This window comes from Patagioenas fasciata, chromosome 2 (assembly GCF_037038585.1).
Source record: "Patagioenas fasciata isolate bPatFas1 chromosome 2, bPatFas1.hap1, whole genome shotgun sequence".
Lineage (NCBI taxonomy): Eukaryota > Metazoa > Chordata > Aves > Columbiformes > Columbidae > Patagioenas > Patagioenas fasciata.
The window spans coordinates 98,115,663-98,137,333 of NC_092521.1; the positions used below are offsets into that span (position 1 = coordinate 98,115,663).

Below are 21,671 nucleotides of genomic sequence, written 5' to 3' on the forward strand. Positions count from 1 at the left end.
TCACTAAATAAGAGAAGAGCTCCTTAATGGAGAAAATGAGTAATGTAATATTTCATGATGACTCTAGTGAGCATGGTAGCTGATGAAGAAAGGTGTGGGTGTAATTTCTAACAATAAAGAGGTTGAATCCCCATACCCCTTTCAAAAGCAAACCACAGCCCAAGTTAAAACTGTTTTGTACTCCTTGCAAAACTAGAAAGTACCTCGATGAGTGGGACTTCCACAGAGGTGGGCAATGCAGCCCTCTGCAAGTGGCAGTTGCTGCTGCCAGTGCAGGATCATAGAATCATAGAACAGTTCGGTTTGGAAGGGACCTTCAAAGATCATCTAGTGCAACCCCCCTGCAATGAGCAGGGACATCTTCAACCAGACCAGGTTGCTTCAAGCCCCCTCCAGGATCTGCCCTTGCTGCATGTCTGCGAAAGTAAGCAAGGGAGAAGCACTTGTCCTGGTGAACTTCCCTCTCTTGGCATTATTGAGGTTTGATTCATATGGGTGTGAAAGGAAGTAAGATCTATTCAGTTTTCTTGATTGCCTCCTTGCACCTCCCTTGAAAGCCTAAGAATAGGTGGAGCCATGATTTTCACTTTCCACTGTGGTAGCCAGTGTTTAAAAACAGAGGAGTTGTTCTTCCTTGGTTCCTGGTTACTGCACTGGCCAGGTTACAAGAAACAGTCCGCCCCTGTGTAAACTGAACCCAATTATTTCAAACCCTTTCATTTTCCTTCCTTTGCTTTTTGTTCTCATGTAGTAACAGCACCCCTAGTTATTGTACCACATTGGGCAGTCTTTTTTGGACACTTGGCAAGGGTCCAGCTAGAGCCTTTTGTGGCAGTGAGCCTTCAAAATTTTGCTATTTTCCCATGGATATTTTTACTTCAGGTGAAAGGTGCTGTTCTTAGTGAGAGCTCTTAAATGTTTTTGTGCTCCATGACAAGAGTACTGTGACTCCAGACATGTACAGAAAACTGGAAAACTTATTTCAACACCCAATATTTTGATAATTCTCAAACAAACATCTTTGCAGGAGAGGAGAGTCCTTGCCTTTCATTTTCTTCATAGGCTTTTATTGTAGTGTTAACCCAATATTAATTTTAAAAAGCCCACAAACTTGTCCTGTTGCATTTCTCGCTGCATTGAATAATATCACAACCTAAACTGGGAAACATCTAATTTCTCATGCACTCATGGTCTTTCTCTTTTGGCCCTTTGCCATCTGCCAGGTTACTGCTTTGCTTCCTCCCCAGATCTCCATCCTCCATCCAGCCCAGGGATGTGTGCAGTTGTACAGGAGAGGAGGCGTTTGGGGTGGACTCCTGAGTGGGGCTGGAGAACTTTTCTGAAGATTAATATTTAGGTTCTGATGCTAAGTGGGAGGAGATAAACATCTAATCCCTTTACCATGCGTACAACTGTCCTTCTCGATTAAGCATAAATGAGATTAAGAGTTCACTGAGGAAAGGATTTTCTGATTTTTGAGGGAGATGTGATACTCACATTTCATTTTCCTCAGCCGAGTTTGCATGTACGACACCTGATGTGTCACGGAATTCAGGCAGCAGCAAATTGTACATTCCCCTCCTCAGGCTTAAAGGTACTTAAATTTGTGAGGGGCTTCGGCTCAGCACCTCTCAGATCGACTTCCACATGGGTGCTATGAGGAGCTGGTCTTTCAAAGCCTGAAGTAGAGGCTGCGTAGCAAGAAGAGTGGGGCTGAGTGAAACCGGTGGGGAAGGCTGGTATGGTAAGATCAGGTTTTTCAACAGGAGAAAGGGAAGCTGTCAGCACTGACTCTCCTTCCTATTGAAATCTGCAATAAAACTCTTAACTCTGCTCGCACCATAATCAAAAAGTCTGATTTTTATTACATGGGGAATTCTGGGCTCAATAGAACTGCCCTTGGAAAACTGTTTGTTAAAAGCAAGAACAAGGCCAGAAAGACTCCAGACAACAATTCACTCAGGTGGCTTTTACAGCATTGACACCCTCTATTTTAATTTAGCTGTAGTGAAGTAAAATTTAAAGTAGTTGCCAATGCTCACTCAGCTAGAGAAAGGCAGATGTCTCTTTTTGTGTTCCAAACTCTATTTAGATTTGGAGCTGCCCTGGAGAGGAGTGGACAGTACTGAAATGATGTGTCTTGTGGGTTTTACATAGCTTTGTTGGTTGGCTTCATTCTTTGCTGAAGCTGCTGAACTTCACTGTTTTTTTTACCATTTAAGTTATTATTTGTTTTCTAAGTGTGTTTTCAGCTGACTTCTGATGAACAGGTGAAAAGTTTTCCAGAAAGCTCTCTGTGTCTTACAATCATATTAATGTAATATTTTTTAGCCATGCAAATACCTTCATATTAAAAATATCTTACACCCTGAATTCAGAAACTGAATGAGAACAGTACTTCGACACAGGGCAAGCTTACTAGATTAAGAATATGCTTTGTAAAGGTTTGTTGGTGTTTCTCATTTTGAGATTAAATCCTTTGATTTCTTCAACTGTCTTTTAAGCATCTTTGAACACTTAAATATCAACATCAGTTGGATTATTTTTTGCGTGACATTAGTTTAGGTCAAATAAATGATCCAAACATCTTCTTCAAAATGTAATTTCAATTCCAGCTGATTTGAGATCTTAATAATTTCATATTTTATAATATACAAATTGATATATTATTTTTTCCATCTACAAAAGCAAATGTATTCACAGCATGATATTGAATATATATTGACTTTTTTTGTCTTTGTATTTCCTCTCACAATTATGTGTCACACAACCCAGAAGGACAGCAAGGGCCAGTGTCCGCTTCACTGAGGGCAAAATGTTGTCTTTTACAGTAATCTGTAGGACTGTGGTGAGATACTGGATGTGAGAGTTGAGAGTCCTTCACTTTGAAGCTGTCAGTTCTACACAAAGTCCTTCCGATGACCAAATCTTGTATTATTATTAGTCTAGGTTTATTTTCAGTGAAAGAGAAAGACATTTTCAGTGCTGGTACAATATAACAAATGGATCAAATAACAAGAATGCTCTCAGATTCTGAGTCCAACAAACATGTGGCTCCTGAAGTGTCTGAAATTTCTTTTGACCCCACCCCCTTACCCTATATGCAGGTTTTCTTGTCAGTTTTAAATAGGGTACTTGTTTTTCTTACGTAGACTGTTAATTGGAGATTAGAGCATTTAGCCTTTTAGGCTGCTTGTTTAATTATGGTAGTGTGTAAAATCTATCAGCAAAGCCTGTTTGTCTATGCCAACTAAATTTGTTAGCTTCAATCCATTTCCCAGTGGACTGGTGTGTGTCTAAGGCAAATTCCAACATCAATGGCATTGACTGTCTTGGCCAAAAATCCACAAAGTGAATACAAAATGGAAACCAGACTAGCGTTTAGGTTCCTGAGAGCTAACTGACTGCTGCCCTTAAGACTGAGAGACATGAATGAGAAACCATTCATTTCAGCTGTATTCTGAACACAATGTGCATGAACACAATGCTGCAGTCTCCAAGGCTGGCAAGCTGTCACCCTTCATTACATTAAACCAATGTGACGTAACACTGGGAAGCCTGAAGTAAATACAGAACCCACAGAGAAGGCTTTCCTAGGTATGGTGGGAAAGATGTGAGCTGAACTACTGGGCTGTGTGGCTGAAATAGGAGAGGTCAAGAACTACTTTAGGTTTTGGAGAAGGAAGTCAAAGTACGGAGGAACATGGTGGTGAAAGCAAGCAGGAAGAAAAGGTGCATTTTAGAGCCGGCTCAGGAGAGCAGGCATGTAGAACAGGGTGATTACTATTTTTTTTCAGGTCTGTGTTTCTAATGTTTTTTCTGTGTGTTTGTTTCTCATTTCAGATTGCCTGTTTGGTGCCTGTTGACCAGTTTGAGCTATACAAGAGGCTGAAATTTGAACGAGGTACAAACCTTTTGGTTTCTATTACCTTCCTTTTTAAAGCATCAGTGGGGGCAGCAGCATTACATACTACAAAGACAAAGCCTGTTGGATGAGTTAAGGAAGAGTCTGAGAAGATGTCTTTGTTTTGAAATAGTTTAAGGGCAACCAGTAGGTCTGACAGTGCTCCACAGACAAATTTGAAATTATTTCAGTGGAGCAGAGTCAACGGAGTGGCATCTTACTGAAATACCATGCTTTTACTCATGCTTGTAGGCAACACTCTCAGACTGTGTGCCTGAGGCTCCATCGTTTTTCCCACAGCATGCTCATCATGCGTCCTTGAGGTGACGGTCATGCTGGTAGAACTAGACACGGTGCTAGAGGCTGGTACAGGGCCCACACTGTCCTTTCATGCATCCATAGACATCTTCAGAACTTTCGGGGGAGACAGATCCTGTGATGTGATGGGGATTTTTGCAAACATCCCTGCAAGAGAACTTTTCTTATGTAGAAGCCTCATGGGCGTTCATCTAGTACAACTGAACTTTTCCCTGAGGGATAATTGGACCCCTCATTGCTGGATAAAGCCTACTAGTAAGGAAGTTTGAAACTGAAGGTCTTGCTGGGGCCAAGGTTTCCTATGCCAGAGGTCAGCCTTCAGCTTCAGGAGATGGTTGCTTGCCAAGGCTGACGAAGAAACTTGCTAGTCAGAAAGATGAGGTCCCACACTGGTTTTAAAGACTGAGACCAACTTGGAAGTCTCAGTTGGAAGTTGCAGCATTTTTCGAAGAACTGACTGTGGTAGCTTGCGGGGTAGTGTATCTGGGGCTGATCTGCCTTGACTCTGCCTGTTTTCAAACTTTCCTTGAAAGATTGTATTAGCGTTATTGCTATGCATGCATGCTTACATGCAGGTGGATTTGGAATGTGTGCGAAAATGCAGAGGCTCATAAAAGTTAGGCACAGTAATGCACTTGACAAGATGATCAGATAGTAGAATATTTACGTTTTTACAGAATTTTCTCTGGCATGAGTCACGATGAATGACCACGAAGTACAAAATCTACAGAATGAGTATACCCAAGTATGCCCCATAGTTCATAGGCAGATGCAGAATGTAGCCAAGATTTTCAGGCACTCAGGCCAAAAAAGAAAATCCCAAACTGTGCTTTCATTTTTTATTTCTCTCTTCTGTTTTACCTTCTTCTCATTTACCCTTATTTCCTTAGGAATTCCCTCTACTTCATAAGTCACTTGTCTACAGCCCTAAACAGTGGAAATCAGAGCTTGTTAAATCACCATATTAAAGGGTTAAGAAAGAGACATGTTCTTGCAATACATTATGCAAAACCATTTTTTTTTTGACTGAAGACTTTGAAACTAATGATTTCCTGGTATCTCTTCCTCAATAACTAGCCAAAGCTGAACTCTTGAACTTTTGTGCAGCTCTGTTACCTTTTTTTTTTTAACTGCTTCCAACACACAAAACTTGTCTATTTTTAAATTCCTCCTTCCCTTTTCTTTCTTGCCTACATCTGACAAATCCTGCTTTGCCTCCACTGCCTCTCCTCATCATGTTTCTAAGATCTGTCCTTTCTCCTTTATGATAAGTAAAACTGGCATCCAAGCAACAGGCTTAAACTTAACCTTTTTGCCTTCCCTATTGTCCCCAGCTGTAAATCCAGCTTACTGATGCCTGGGAACAGCAATTCCTGCTAATTAAAGCTCTGACCTGGACATCAGCACTAATTGCAACTTCAACCAAGTCCTTTTGCCTATCTTGGATTTAGTGTTGCTTCCAAGGCTGACCTTTTTGGACTCATCAGTTCAACTTGACTTATTAGCTTCTGCTGGCCTGAAGTTCTCTTTGTAGAATCACAGAATAGTTTGGGTTGGAAGGGACCTTCAAAGGCCATCGAGTCTAACCCCCCTGCAATGAGCAGGTCCATCTTCAACTGGATCAGGTTGCTCAGAGCCCCATCCAGCCTGGCCTTGAATGTCTCCAGGGATGGGGCATCTACCACCTCTCTCAGCAACGTGGGCCAGTGTTTTACCACCCTCATTGTAAAAAATTTATTCATCATGTCTAGCCTGAATCTCTCCTCCTTTTGTTTAAAACAATTATGCCTTGTCCCATTGCAACAGGCCCTGCTAAAAAGTCTGTTGCCATCTTTCTTACAGGCCCCTTTAAATACTTTATTCTGATGAGACGGGGGCTCTTTGCTTCAGCACTCACTTTGCTTTACTAGAAATGCTACAAATAAATGACCAGTTTATTGGGTAAGCTGAAGTGCTTGCTCTTTTTCTGCAGTCTTTGCTTACCAGCCTTCGAGTGACTGGTAAATCCAATGCTTCTCACACTTCCACATGTTTTCCATTGTGAGATGAATTTTGAGAAAAATTTTGAAGATCTAAAGAAGGACTTATACATCTAAAAGCTATTTCTCCATCCCCCATCTGTACTAGCTATTTTAATAAAATAGATTTACTCTCCATTTCCTTGTTTTTTTTAAAAATGGACAAATAATATTAGGTGAAAATGTGGTGAGAACTAGTTGGCATACAACTGTATATCTATTGAAACTTGCTTAGTTTAATAAGGAATGCACAGAAAATATGCTATTCTCTGGTGTTTTTTGTGTTCTTAGAAAGCAAATGTTTTCAGGCTTAAAACCAAGCTTTCTTACATATCTCTGACTTCTCTGCATCCAGTCAGGACCAAACCACAGAGCTTCTGTGCAGCATATTTTAATAGAAGAAACAGGAATTGCTCTATGTGTGTTTAGGATGGGGTTGATGTAGTCATCAGAAGTAATGAGATAGAGGAATAGGATGTGGTTACGACATATGCATTATATTTCTATTTCTGTGACAATTACCCAATAGGCCAAATGATGGATGACGAGAACCTCAATTTTATGACTGACCGAAAAGTAGTCCATTTTAAAAGGAGGTGTTCCTAATATTCTGTGGAAGGCATAAGCTCATCCTTTCAGTGAGCACCTCTCCTGAGGCAGAAATTCTCCTTTCTTCAGGGTGCTGCATTCCTCCCACTTCTGTAGCACATCTCACCTCCTTCCTTGTGTTTTGTACCAGCACTGTTGGGGAAGACTTTTCTCCTGAGACTGGAGTGAATGTGGCTGAACGGACTGGGGGGATGTAGGGGAAAGGCTTGGGGGACAAATGGCCCTCACCAAAAGGTGGAGAAGCTTGTCAGAGCAATATGGTAGCCTCTTTCCTTTTTTTTGGCTGCTCCTTTTTAGTTATTTCTTGGTTTTGTTTGTGCTCCATGGTAAATGAAACAGTATGAGACAGCATGGGTTACAAAACACCACCTGTAGGTTCTTTGGAAAATGAAGGAAGTAGAAGAGGAGGGAGTTTAATCTCATGCATTACATCTTGCTGCAACAAATTGGTAAGATCTACAGCCCAACTCCCCTCCTCTCAATGATGTCAAAACCAGACATTTTGTCTTTTATCCAAAAACAGGACAGGAGAATTTAGGTTTCCAAAGCTGAGTATGTTAAGCAGCTACCTGCAGGAATTGCACTTTATCTCATTTCAACTACTGTTTATCAACAGAAATCTTACAGAATCTACTGTGTGAAGACTTAAATGCAGTAGCCAGTACCAGGCCATGGTCTTTCCAAGTTCCAAGTTTCTTTTAAGAGGCACTGAGGGAAGTTATAGAAATAAAAATCTCTCAAGCAGGACACTACTTTTTAAAAGTACATGAAAATGTGAAATGGCTTGTACTGCCCATCCATGTTGCTCTCTTCTACCCACAAATGAAGCTGCAAGATATTTTGTTCTGGCTTTCTTTCAGTAGAAAGCTAAATGAATGTATGTTTGTTTGTTTGTTTTTTATTTGGGAGGGCAAAGTAAGCACATGTAACAGAACAAGAGGAAAGAAGGCAACTAGATTTCATGAAGTGGCTGGAGGCAGATGGTACAAGTGGGACCATCTAAACTAGAGGTGACAGTCTTTGCCATGGATTTAGAAATTGTCCAAATCTCTCAGAGCACCCCAACACAGATTTAAAAATTACCTGTAGTCAGAGCATTGTGAACGTGTGTGTCCTGCAGCCAGCAGAGAGGATGGACATCCTTATGTGGTTCCTCACTATAAGTGTCCTGGAGAAATGGGTGGGAGAGATGACTTTAAAGAAACTGGAAGTTTTCAAAGTCAACAGGGAGGTTTGGTATACTGGAAAAGAACAGAGCTTCTAGTGCACATTAGATTATGAAGTTTTTGGGGTGTCCTCACCAGATGTTTTGTGCACATGTATCTAAATGCCTGAGAGCTTGGGGCAAAGTTTTACTTCTCTGAACACGTTTCCAGTTGTACAGCTTTTAGTTTCTGGATATCTGGACACTGAACTCATATCACTGTTTTTCCTGCTGACTGGAGCATCTGATAGATTTCCCTCCACCAGCCCCCTTCACTGTGGGCTACCAGGAACCTCCTGCAGAGGAGCAGTGCAGGGTGTGAATAGGAAGAAGTGCCTTGAACTGTTTCAGCAAAATTTGCCAGAGAACTTACGTCTGGAGCCCTTGTGCAGCCTTTTGTTTTGAGTGGGACAATATTTTATCTCCTGGAGGTACAGAAGAACTTTGTAATGGCTTTTGAAACCTCACAGTCAGGGATTTCCACCTGTTCCGGAGACATCTCCTCCATTTATTTATTTTCAGTGGTGGTACCAGAGAGCTCCCGGGGAAGGAGGAGATGCAGGTAGGTCCTGCGGGCACAACAGCTCTTTTCCAGGGAGGGGTGTTTGGTTGCACCTCATGGACTTCAGCAGTAGAAAGTGCACACGCAATGGGGCACCCCGAACAGTGAACGTGTTTCAGCTGAGTTTCTGTTGCAAGCCCCAAGTCCTCAAATAAAGGCTGTGGAGTGAGAGGAAGAATCAACATTTGTCATTCACTGCCATGTGGTGATGTCTGTAACTCAATATCCCCACCCTGAACCTCGTCTTGACTATTGTTGTAATCTGATTCCTTACAGATATTGATGTTACAGAAGTTCCTTTTCCCTAGATTTCCTGTAGCATAGACTCAAGCATGGATTACGGAAATTATTCTTAAATAAATAATTTATTTGCAAAGTACAGCATAGAGCAGCTTGAGCTGGGTGCCTTCTGAAGAGGGACCCTCAGCAGGAAAAAACTTGCACAATTATACCTCCACAATCCAAGCCCCCACCCCTTACATGTCACTCTGGGCCAACTGCAAAATTAGAGTCTGGTGTGTCTCTGTTCTTCACTGAATCTCTTCATTTTAATCAAGTAGACTGTCAGTCAAAGTCCTGACCTCCAGTTGCTATTTTGCACCTGCAGGTGGAGAAAAATAAGTTTTCGGCAATATCCAAAATGTTCTTCTGTTTCTCATCTTCTGTTACACATCATTCTGTTCCTTTGCTAATCTCCAGGGATGCAGTTTCCTTTATCTTCTGACTTGAAGACTCTGAGGCCTTTTTTACTTAATGAAGCAGAAAGTTCAAAGGTTCACAGCTTGCAGAAGTTACGCTGAGTAAACTTTCTTTTTCTAAGTGAATTCTATAGAAGCTTCTAAACAACTTCTATATGAAGCGGTATGCCCAGTAAGCTAAGGTAGTCTATTTCCTAACAAGTGATCATATAATAAAGTGAGTATTAGTTGGAGTTTGTAGATAGAGGGGAGAAAGTAGGTCATAGAAAGTGACTTGATGTTAATTTAATGAGGGTCCTTCTGCTATTTACAGTAAAGATACTGCATGGCCTGGACACGTGAAAGACATGGAATGGTCTTGTGTCACAAAATACATGTGCTTCTCAGCAAGCAGCACCAGCAGTTAGTTACATTAGTCTTTTGTACCTCCCTAGAAATGCAAAGAATGCATGTCATGTCATGTATTGCCAGTCTTGCGATGCTGCTGTTGCATATACCCAAGCAGAGCCCAACTGCAGACCTGCCTGAGGAAGAGGAGGAGGCTTGAATGCCCATGGGTGTGGGTGCAGAGGGCTTCAGCTTCCCCACCCACACGCAGAACTGGGTCTTGTTTACCTCGACACATACAGATGGAATGAGAAGGAGGCTGCATAAATCGTTGTGTTTCTCTCTCTGTCACATTTCAGAAGTCCACTTGGACCCCCGGAGGACGTGGTGCCCTGCAGCCGACTGCCAAACGGTGTGCCATGTTCCACCCAGCGAGTCGGGAGCACCAGTGCTGGTGGAGTGCCCAGTTTGCCATGTGACATTCTGCTCCTCTTGCAAGGAGGCCTGGCACCCCCAACACCCGTGCCAGGACATCCTAACTTCTCCTGTACCAACTGAACAGGGGTAAGAGGGGAAGCCACGGAGGCCATGCAGCCTTTTGTTTCTTTTGAACATGGGGTGCTAGCTGTGTGCTTCACATCAGTTCCATGGAATGATTTCCTTCTAGGTCCTTAGGTGCATCTCTGAGACTGTTCCTTTCCCTTGGTGTTTCCTAACTATAATTCCAGTCTAATTATTATTTTAAATGATACATTTTATTTTTTAACGCTTTATATGATTTGTATAAGGTAGTAGGTTTGGACACGAGGAAAAGGTTATTCACTGAGAGGACAGTTGGTCACTGAAACAAGCTCCCCAGCAAAATGGTCACAGCACCAAACCTTTTCAGAATTCGAGGACTGTCTGGACAATGCTCTTAGTCATGCAGTTTAGTTTCAGATAGTCCTGCAGGGAGTTTGACTAGATGAACCTTATGGGTCCCTTCTAACTTGAGATATTCTATGATTCTATACTTATGAAGTTAGGGTTGCCCCTCCAGGGCTTTGAATCTGCCTGAAGGTTCTGTTTGCATGCTAAAACTATGACTCGTGTCCAGATAAAAAAATTCGGCACACTAGTTTTCCAGTATCAGAACTTGGCTTGTACTGTGATTAAGAAATCAGCCTTGCTTAATGTTTACAGAATCTCTGCACGCCTGAATCCTAACTCTTACACAGAGTGGGTGTAAAATGTCCCATTTGGTGTGAAAAATCTGACTTAGGCTCATTTTACATAGGTGTAAACAACCTACAGATAAGCTTACGTAAGTCATTAATCTTCAATAAGAAAACACTTTTGTGTTTAAATTATATGTCTGTGGTCATCCATCTTTGTTTTCAGAATCAGATTATGTTCAGTCATGTGCGTTCAAAGTTTGCTAACACTTTTTGCAATAAATGGAAGACTTACTTAAAATCTAAGCCTTCTGCTTGCTAGACACTAGACACTGCATCGATAGGAGTTGCCAAAGAGGTCTCATTGCAATTTTTCTTCCTCAGGTTTGATCTTTGGCTTTAGTGGTGTTTAAGGCTATTTTGCTCAGGCAGGGAACAGTGCTGTAAATTGCATAGTCCAGTTATGTTAAATGAATTGTGCAAACTGTCTTACAAAGTGCCAGTTTTTAATGCTATAGGTGATGCGTTTGTGAATGTAGTGACTGTTGGTTTTATGGAGCATAAAAGACCATGGGGTTGGAGTTTCACTTTCACGTAGTATAAATAATCTTACACTTAGTAGTGACTATACTTCAGTGTATTGTACTGAATATAAGCTTCACACATTGAGTGCATTGAGAGAACGACATTAGATGCTCTGGAAAATAAGCACAGTACGTATTAGGTAGTGGAGCTGAATATCAACAGTAATTACATTCACATTTCACTTTAATATTTCCCTTCTTTTCTAGATCACTTATTGGAAGGGAGACAGAGGCGCCAGTTAAGCAATGTCCAGTTTGCCGGATTTATATTGAGCGAAATGAGGGCTGTGCTCAGATGATGTGCAAGAACTGCAAGCACACATTTTGCTGGTACTGTCTACAGAACTTGGATGTAAGTGCTGCAGGAAAAAATAGCTAGAAAAAGGGTAACGAAGTTGGGGTTAGTCTGAGGCCCTGTAAAAGTTCTCCACCAACTCATTGATAACCTAATGTATGTGTTGGCTCAGTTCAGTTTCTAACTTCATTCTTTCTTCTCATTCATCCACTGCTTTAATTTATATCAACACTATTTTTCTATACGGGGTTATAGCCACTTCTGTGCATCCCATGCTAGATCTTTGAGGGAAATGGGACAGACTGGTTACTTTCTGGAGGATCATTCCAGCACAACCTTTCTCTGATTCCCTCTTCTAGTGCAGTAAAAATAGTTTGGTTGAGAGACAGGAAGTGTTTTCCATCTGCTCCAGCTGCAAGGGTTGCAGCGCGTCCAAAGAATGGTCTGATAGAGAGGGGCTGTTTCAAGGATAGATGCGTTAAGAGCGCGTATGGACTAGGTCTCCTTTACTAATCCATCTCTAGTGCCGTGTTTGCTGAAGACGGGTTTATAGGCTCAAAGGTAGAAATGTTGGATTATGAACATAGATTATGAAGTGCAGGTTGCTGGTTATTTCTCAAGTGATACCAACTAGTCTCAACTTGTATGGACTTAAAGCTTTCTCGCAGGATTAAGTGTATGGGAGGTAATGTGCTCATGTATTTGACAGCTTCTCTTTTTGGCACAGTCATCAGTACCAACTGTGGAAGTGTGAAAAAGACTTTACCAGCCCTGAAAATAAAATTTTGGATGCTGCATGGCTTTTCCTCTCTTTTGTACTCCCCAACCAGAAAACACTGAGATTTCTTTGTTCTTCGTCCTTCCTTTTCTCAGCATGCTAAACAGGTTTTGCTTAGTGTTATGTCCCATTTCTCTGTTTGTGTGTGTGAGCGTGGCTTTTCAACATGAGTCTTAGGGCTTGCCTCAGAGTATGTACAGTACACAATGATTGCTTATGGCTATGCTGAGCTGGAAGGCTATCAGATTCTCACAGGCTCTGCACACATGCCCTTTCCAAGTTTTTGTCAGTTCAAAGGAGAAAATAAAAAAGGAACTGTAGTTGTGTGATTCAAATCTAACTTTTCTAAATGTGCAGGGTTACAGGAGCTCTGGGTGTAGATGAAGGTAATACCTGCAGAGCCGAAGAGCAGGGCTGAAACATGAAACAGGAGGCAAACTACAGCGCAGCTGGCTATGGGAGGGTAATGCAGGGCATTAGTCACCTTCTGAAGATAAAATGGATAATTTAACAAGTATTGCTGGGAAAATAGAAAGGAAACAGGGCTTTCCCAATTTTAAAATTTTTATGTTTAGCCTAGGAAGCAAAATACTGTAATATAAAGTGTAGAGACAGCAGAACAGAAGCTGGAAGTACTTCAGAAAGATGATCCCTCAGATTGCTAGCTCTCAGAAATATCTGTGTTTACAGGCCCATTTATCATCACCAAATTACAGATTAGGTATTTGTGCAATAGGTGCAATGCATATGCTTATGCTTTTTAAAAGTGAGGGAGGAAAGAAGCTAAACAATAGTGCAGGTCCCAACCACATCACACTTTTTGAAACTGCAAGAAATTTATCTAGATAATTATTTGGAAGATGAGTGAACTTGTCTTCCAGCAGCTGATAGAACTAAAGCAGTATCAGGAAAGTTTTATTTCCAGTCCAGTCTTGAACCTCTCCCCACAGTACTGGAACCTGCCCTTACAGCTTCTTTTGTTTTTCAGAAAGATATCTTCTTAAGACATTACGACAGAGGCCCTTGCAGAAACAAGCTGGGCCACTCGCGGGCTTCGGTGATGTGGAACAGAACGCAGGTGTGTTCCCAATCAGCTGAACAGAGCTCTCACGCATGCATGAAGCAAAGAGACTTTACCCTTCAGTGGAGGACTAAGACGATTATTTTCATGTTTTCATCTGTTTTTTGTGACCTATGCTGTGCTTATGCATGCACACATTTTATTTTCCACATGAGCTAAATACATATTTTTCACCATCATGTCTTTCAGGTTGTGGGGATCCTCGTTGGACTAGGTATCATAGCATTGGTGACCTCTCCCTTGCTGCTCGTGGCATCTCCGTGTATCATCTGCTGCGTTTGCAAATCTTGCCGAAGCAAAAAGAAGAAACACGGCCCACCAACGACCTAAAACTCTGTCTGTTTGAGCCTCTGCCTACACAGCATACGTGTGTGAGAAAGCACAGTGGTTGTATTTTGGTGCCGTATCTACTAAACAATACTCTCTTTTTTGCCAATTCTTGGGATAAGTGCCTATTCTTTACAGGCTACTCTATCAAATCCCAGTGTGAAAAAAGCCTAGATACTTGTGTAGTATGTATGGTATAGGTTTTTTGCTTTCTAAAAGGAAAACAGGACACCATTCAGTAGTTCTTACCCCTACATATGAGCCACATTTTGAGACTGGTAGAACTTTACCATCTTCCATCAGCTTCACGTGACTTGATCCTGCAGTATTACTCTGCCTTTGCAGACCAAGTCATTACCGTCATGCTTTCTTGTTGGTTCTTAGTGACATTCAGATTTCTCAGAAAGTTTTGGGTATTTTGTAAAAGAAGGAGAAGAAAAAGTTTGATTAAGTTCTTGTGCCTGCTAGCTTGTGTCCCGTTCAAGGTAACAAACTGTTAAGAAAATATGTTTGACAGTTTCCTGCCAATTGGCTGCCATGGGATTTCTTTCACTGTTGAAATCAATTTTGTTTATACTGTTGATCTCAATTACAGAAGTAAAAAACCAAAACTTTTTCTAAGTAAAACAGGACTCTTTTTTGAGAGACTGGACTACTTTGAGAAAGCTGGTATTATTTCAGATCAAACGTGACATATCTACCTTGAACTGTTAGGAGTATGCATTTTTCCTTCCCACTGGGCATGCCTTTTCTCAGTAACATGGGTGTAGCAAACTCATTCTGAAGCTAATATTTTAAGAAAGGCCATGATACGGTTCCTATTCTGTGCGCAGCATTGGGATCTTGGTTGTGTGTTTATATAGTGGCCGTATTGGTGTGGATATACCGAGTACCTTTGCATAATTTATCTTCTAGACAATCAGTATATTTTTTTTTAGCAGTTTACATGAAGTAGGAGCAAGAACCCTGTTACAAAGTTACTCAGACAAGGCTAAGCCAAACCCTGCTTTAAAACCTTGTGGACCCGCTGAAGTGAATACTTGAGAAATGCTGTGCAAATGTAAGCCACATCCATTGGTGGGTATTTCTTCTGTCCTGCTCAAGGTTAAACTCAGTTACCAGTAATTTTTAGTTACTCTAAATCTGAAAGGCTGTCATTTAACGAACCCTTCATTTTAGTTTGGTGTCTCACCACCAAACTGATTGAGACCCTGGTACCAGTTACACCTGTAGACGTTCACTGCAACCTCACTGAAGAGCTGGAGTTATTCCAGGCTGACTGAGGAGTAGCTGAGATCAGACTCTGCTCCCCAGAGTTTACTTCATTAATTCCTTAATGGCTGGTGCTCCTCACAACCCTGCCTGGTGGCGGCTTTTGTTCTGGACTCCCGTTTGTGCATTTTATATCTGTGGGAATTGATACGAGTTTGCACTATGTTATTCCTTGTAATTCCAACCCCTTTTGGTAAGGGTTGCAGGGTTTAAATGAGATGCTCAGCCTGAGCCTTGTGTTGGGCTCACCCTCCTCCCTGCACACAGCATGAAGCACCTGTAAAGAGCTTCAAGCAGCATCTTTGCGTTTGGTTGAGCCTCAGGAACTTTGCCTTATTGGCAGCTGCAAATGTGACCTTTTTTTTTTTTTTTGGTTTAACTTCACTCTCTGGTTACTGTAACAGAAGTGGTAAATGTTCTTATGTTAAGAAAGTGTAGTCTGTTGAGCAGACTAGCAGGGACAAAGCTCTTAAATGATATTGTCTGGTTTACTTTTTAATCAATTGCTTTTATAAAAACTGTCTGACTTTGCTACCAGTTGTGACTGGAGGGCAGGCAGTGCTCGCCAATGTGAAAAGCTATATTTATTCTCCATCCACAGCTTCGAAGGGAAGCAGAAGGGTAGTCAGTACATTCTAAATAGAGAGTACAATGCAGGCAACTGCCATTTATAATAAATAGAGAATATTTTCCGTATGTGTTTTCTTTAAGAGCAGTAATGGTAGTGCTTGGGGAGGTACTCGTGACAGATTAAAGTGTCCAGCCCTTGGCTTTGCACTATTTTTCTACCTACGTTTTTATGGCACTACTGTCATTTCCACTTTATTTATGAACTTGCAGTTGAAAGTCTTATTTAACGAAGCCTCAAGGACAAAGATATAGAAGCTGTGTAGTCTCTTTAACCATAACGAGCATAGCAATGTACCAATGTCCTCTGTATGTTAAAGTTTGTGGGCTTTTCATTTTCTATGGTCTTACCTACATCCAATGCACCTTCTGGTAGCCCAGTTTATTTCCTTTCCTCTTCCTTTTTCTCATCTTGTTTTTGCTAAAATGCCTAATGGAATGAAAGTGTCTCATAGTGGTTTTTTTTTTTTTTTATTAATACTGCTGTGTTAATGAAACTGCCAAGTCCTTCCCTCTGTTAAAGAAATGCAGCTGATTGCAGTTGTCTTGCCCAGAATACACTAATGGACACACGGTCACCATTTGTATTGTAGTACGAATTTGTGCTTTTTTGGTTCTTTACGTGTTGTCTAAAGTTAATGCAGATATCTCCATAGAGCGGGAATTTGTTTAAATTATTTGAAGGATAGTGTTTTATAAAAGCATTGCACACGTGCATAGCTGTAAAGTCTGTGAAAACCACCGTAGTCAGTTTATTCTTGAATACTCAGTTTGGGCACAAGGTAACTCCTTTCAGAGGCTTCTTCCTGCAGCACAGGAGGAAGATGGGTGACACTTCCCCTGCGCACCTCTTATTGCGAGTGCCAGTTTAGGTCCCTGGTGTAGGGCTAACAAAAGTGGTAGAAATTCAGTATGCATGTGTTAGCACAACTCAACAGGCAGAATGCCAGTCCAGGCATCTAAGGAGCCTGCGTGCAGGTTGGTAGCAGTGGCCCAGGCTTTAGCTGGGGATCTTTACACAAAATCTCAGGAAGGAGAGCATGAGCTACAGGCACACCTTCCTTTGGCCCTGTAAATGCAACAAATTGACCAAGAAAGAAGCTCTGGAAATATGTTAGCACTTAAAGTAGAAGTCTTACAAAGATTACTTTCTTTAAAAGTCTGTGGCCAGTACATCCTGTATCCTGGCTTTTCATTGCATGGGAATACTTGAGCATGTGCATTAAGTAGACCCTGCCAGCAGTTGAGGACATGCTAATTCTGCCGAGTAGAGCTGTACCTGTGCTGAAGTGCTGGGAACAGTAGGACCCTGTTGCCTTGTTTTTCAGAAGGCATCTATTTTGCACCAACAGGTCATGCTCACAGAGTTTCCAGAGAACCATTTGAGCAGGAACCTTTTTAGAGTAATGGGTTTTGGTGTTGTTTGGGATGTTCGTTTTGTTATGTTTTTTTACTTTATAGAAAGAAATAGAAATAGATAAATTAAAGTCACTTTATAAGGGATTTATTGCAAGAATGACAAATATTGCTAACAGAAATCAGGGAGAAAGAAAGAAAAACAGGGCTCTAACTAGTTGTGACTCTTCTAAGTCACTGTAACTGTAAATCCACGCTCTTGGGTTCCATCTGTGTGATGTGGTGCATGTTAGTACCAGGTTTCTCTGCTCTTACCATCCCTCTCCTTTCCCCCGTGGCAGATGGCTGCTGTGCGGGTGCCACCCAGGGGAGAGCTCAGGGCAGGGTACTGCGCCAGAGCTGGGGTCTATAGCACACCGTCTACTCTGGCTCCATCACCAATTTACCCTGGGGCCCTTAGTCACTGAGAGAGACCTTGGGGTTTTTAGGCTGGTTATGTTGCATTGATAATGTCCACAGGCTCCCCACTTGGAGAATGAAAGTTGTTACTACTCTATTCCCTCTGAAGCAGGGGCATTCAGCCATTCTGAAGAGTGGACTCCAGATATTTAAAAATTAGATCCTAAAATGAGAGACCCATGCTAGAAACTGGGATTTCTACTGCAACTGACCACATATCTCTGCGGCCACACATCTCATTTTAAGTTCATGGCAGTCACCAGGAGCTGTGTCAAACACAGCTGAGGATCCCATGAGCATCTCATTCATGTCCGTGTGTTAAACTGAGGATGGTGATACCTGCTCCCAAAACCGCCTGTTAATAAAAAGAAAACTACTTCCCTGCAGTATTTATTCTAGAACTATATGAGATGATCAATGCTGCCATTTAGTAATTGATGATTTATTAATTGTGCATGAGGTTACTTACCCCAAAGAAGGGCATGAGGACTAACAGTAATTTATGTTTCTACAGTGCTTTAATGATGCTAAATGCTATGTACTGTTGTCTGTCCAGTAACATAGCATGAAGTCCAAGGATAAGTTTAAAATGTGCATAATTTTTACTTGAATTAAGAGAAACTGGATATAACCTTCATATTCACTTGAAGATATACAAGTAGACAGAAATCAACTGCATTTCCACAATGGGACAATGAAATCAACTTTTGGCTGCTCTGTTCTCTGGTAGCACAGAGGGTGGTTGTGCTGTCATGCCTGCCACTTTAAAAATTTGAAATCTGTTTTGTACTGTAATCTCCTTCCCCCGGTCACTCTCATCTTTCTCAAACTCATTCCTTTTATGATTGTATTTTTCATCCTCTATCTCAGGTCAAAGATTCTTAGAGAAAAATTAGTAAATTTGTATGAGGATGAAAGTCTACCAACGGTTTTCTCCCAAGTTTTAATAATAAATTAGATGCTGAGATAATTGACTGAAGATAGAGATTCCAGACTTGGCTTGTTTAGAAAAACTCATTCAGACCTAAGAAGTTGCCTTAAAAGACCTAAATGAAAACTGCTTCATTAGAGCTCTTAGATAAAGGAGCCCTGCAGCTTTTTGAGCTTCACAGGAGCTGGAAATGTGCTTGGGAAAAAAAAAAATCTACATTCTATATACATATTTTTATTATAAATCAAAAAAGCTTCTCTTGTATGGCTTCATATTTTAGGGATTCATACCTCCTGAAGACTTTCTAGGGTATATTTATACAGTAAGATAATTTTAAAAATACATTAAAATAGTTGAACAGTGTGTGCTAGTTTTAAAACAGTTGTAAGACATCTCTCACACATGAGAGCGTAGGATCAGTCCCTAATTTATGTGGCTGGCAATAAAGATATGAAAATTTACCTCTCCTGGAATAGCAAGAGTTGATTCCTCTGCAATGTGCTGAAAGGTGAACTTATTGCTAAGGTTCTGGAAAACTGCAATCTAATTTTTATTTGTCCTCTAGTTAATAAAGTAATGAAGTCAGAGCTGAATGGTTTTGCTGAACAGGAAACCCAAAGGTCAGTTTTGTGTCACTACAGTCAAGTTACTCAGAACCAATGTGTTTTTATAATTTATACAATTAATCCATAGTTTATAATGATTAATAATAAAATATTAATTTTGAAGAATCATTGCATTTTATCATGTGATAGATTTATTTCAGTTCCATTCCTACTGGAAACCTTTCCACTTCTTCTTCCTGTGGAGCAGGTTGTGGTGTTCCTGGCAAGGTAAATTCCTACGATTTGGTGCAGTCCACAATAAATGTTTACTGCACTTTTTAGTTATATCAGAGGTTTTGTTATGATCCGTCAAGTTAGTTCCTTGAATCAAGCAAATTTTCTAGCAATGGATTTTATTGACCATCACAGATTTGGGCTATACGAGATGATACTAGTTGACAAGCTTTTTAGAGGACACGACCTAATTCTTTCCCCTTCTGCCCAAGAGGCTTTCTCTTTTCTTGGCTGAAAAATGAGGAACTTCAGTCATTTGTTTGTGCCTTCTGGATGTCCAAACAGAAGCAGCAGCTTCTTATACTACATGTGTAGTGTGGAGCTGGTGCTGTACTGCAGCCATGATGCTCCCAGGCCATCTCACCGTGCACCAGCCAGGTGCCATCTCACCATGCACCAGCCAACGGCCCTATCTCAAGCTGGCCCTCTCCGCAGCTACCCGCACCCTCCAAGAGTCCCCGAATTCCACAGTGAATCTCTGTTCCTTTACTTTTCCAGTCTCTGCTGCTGGACTGTTTCAGTTTCAAAGAAACCTCAGTTCAGATCGGTTACTTGGAGGTTGGTGTGTCTAGGCATTCACTTTGCCTAATGAACAAGTCTTGTGAATGAAGAAAAGGAGAACTGTTAGCTGCCACGCTGACGGTGGTGTCAAGGGGCACCAAAGGTCACCTTCTGAGAACTCTCTAACTGCCCCAGAACTGCTTATTTTTAAAAAAAGTAGTGTATGTTTTAAATACCAGTCTGATTGGAAGAGTCTGAGTCTGACAGTGGAGTGCATTTCTGAACAGCAGTTGGAAACTCTTGTCCTGGCCTCTCTGAGCTGGGTTCTCGCCTCTGCCCCTTGCAGACAGAGGCACTGAGTTTAGCCCAGGGAGACCTTATTGCAGCCTTTCAGTACTTAGAAGGGACCCATAAGAAAGATGGGGACAGACTTTTTAGCAGGTCTTGTGATATGACAAGGGGGTTTTAAACTAAAGGAGAGGAGATTCAGGCTAAACATGAGGAAGAAATGTTTTACAATGAGGGTGGTAGAACACTGGCCCAGGTTGCCCAGAGAGGTGGTAGATGCCCCATCCCTGGAAACATTGCAGGCCAGGCTGGATGGGGCTCTGAGCAACCTGATCTAGTTGAAGATGTCCCTGCTCATTGCAGGGGGTTGGACTAGATGACCTTCGAAGTTCCCTTCCTACCCAAACTATTCTGTGATTCTCTGATTGGCAGCATTCCCACCTCTTCTCAATGTAAGGTCTCCTGACTGGACCAATGCTACTGTCAAATGCATTTGTTTGAAATAAAGCCTTGGCTTGAGAGGAGTAGGAGAGGAGGCACCGCCTTGCTGTGCAGGGTAAATGATACAGCAAGGGGTTGCTTTGTGTCGGACAAAGGAATCACATTTGTCTCCACAGGGTCAGCTCTTCCCCAGGGCAGTTTGCCTCCTGCGCTGCAGCGCACGGGTAAATTCTGCCCCAGCATCTAGGTGTTGTTTCCCTGGTACCTGTTTAGGCTTACATTTTGTTTATCTGGGTTTTGTTTTTCTTTTCTTCCAGGTAATAACATTTTCTTCACCACTTTTCTCCTGGTGAAGGGCAAAAGGGTTTGATCTTTGTAAGATTTGTTAAAATATTTCTGTGTTTATAAGAGGAAAGCTGACACATATAAAGAAATAAATGCTTTTGTAAATTTTTTGTTGTATGATTCAGCATTTAAACGTTTTACAGATGCAATTTTTGCACTCTCTCTGCATATATTAATGAAATATATTTATTTTCTGTCTTCAAGGTTTACTTTGTTTTTTTTTCTTCTAATGTAAAATGCAGTATGTGCAACATTAAAAGAATAGTGTAAAGACGTCTTATTTTGTTGTCATTCTTAACTGCCTTTAAAAAGATTAACGTAAAAAACTTATGGGAAGAATTCAAACACATCTGGGGTGTTTAATGGGAAACTTGAGGGTAAAAGAGCATAGAGGAGGTGGGATCAGAATCTTGACGCTTAATTACTTTCTCAAAAGTAAATGACATTAAAATCCTTTTAAAGAGAGTGGGGCAGGCTCTGGCTTAGCTCCTGTGTGCTGCTGCAGGGAATGCAGCACCCGTGGTGTTTGCTCTCTGCAGCTGGGGTATATAAATCTATAAAACTATAAATCTCCCTTGCAACATCTGGTAGAGACCACAACCTGGGGTGTAGCAACCCAGAGGAGCTGCAGCTACCCCAGGCTGTGGGTGGGAGTGCACAGGAGGCTGCAAGAGGACACCTGCTGCTTCAGAGACCTCTTTCTCTTCCTTTGCTCCCTCAGTCCTGCCTCTGTCCTTGCAGCAGGATCAGGCC

The 21,671-nt window shown here is 41.5% G+C and overlaps 1 protein-coding gene across 2 annotated transcripts in view; it reads left to right on the forward strand.

Moving 5' to 3' along the window:
* The window catches only part of RNF144B (ring finger protein 144B), a 96,328-nt gene extending 75,137 nt beyond the window's left edge, over positions 1-21,191 (forward strand). For both annotated transcript variants that reach the window (XM_071804618.1, XM_065832422.2), the window contains exons 4-8: positions 3,844-3,904; positions 10,000-10,204; positions 11,586-11,730; positions 13,440-13,529; positions 13,722-21,191. In XM_071804618.1, coding sequence (XP_071660719.1) covers positions 3,844-3,904; positions 10,000-10,204; positions 11,586-11,730; positions 13,440-13,529; positions 13,722-13,862 — 642 coding nt within the window. In that variant the 3' untranslated portion in view covers positions 13,863-21,191. The remainder of the gene's footprint in view (positions 1-3,843; positions 3,905-9,999; positions 10,205-11,585; positions 11,731-13,439; positions 13,530-13,721) is intronic.
* The last annotated feature ends 480 nt before the right edge of the window (positions 21,192-21,671 follow it).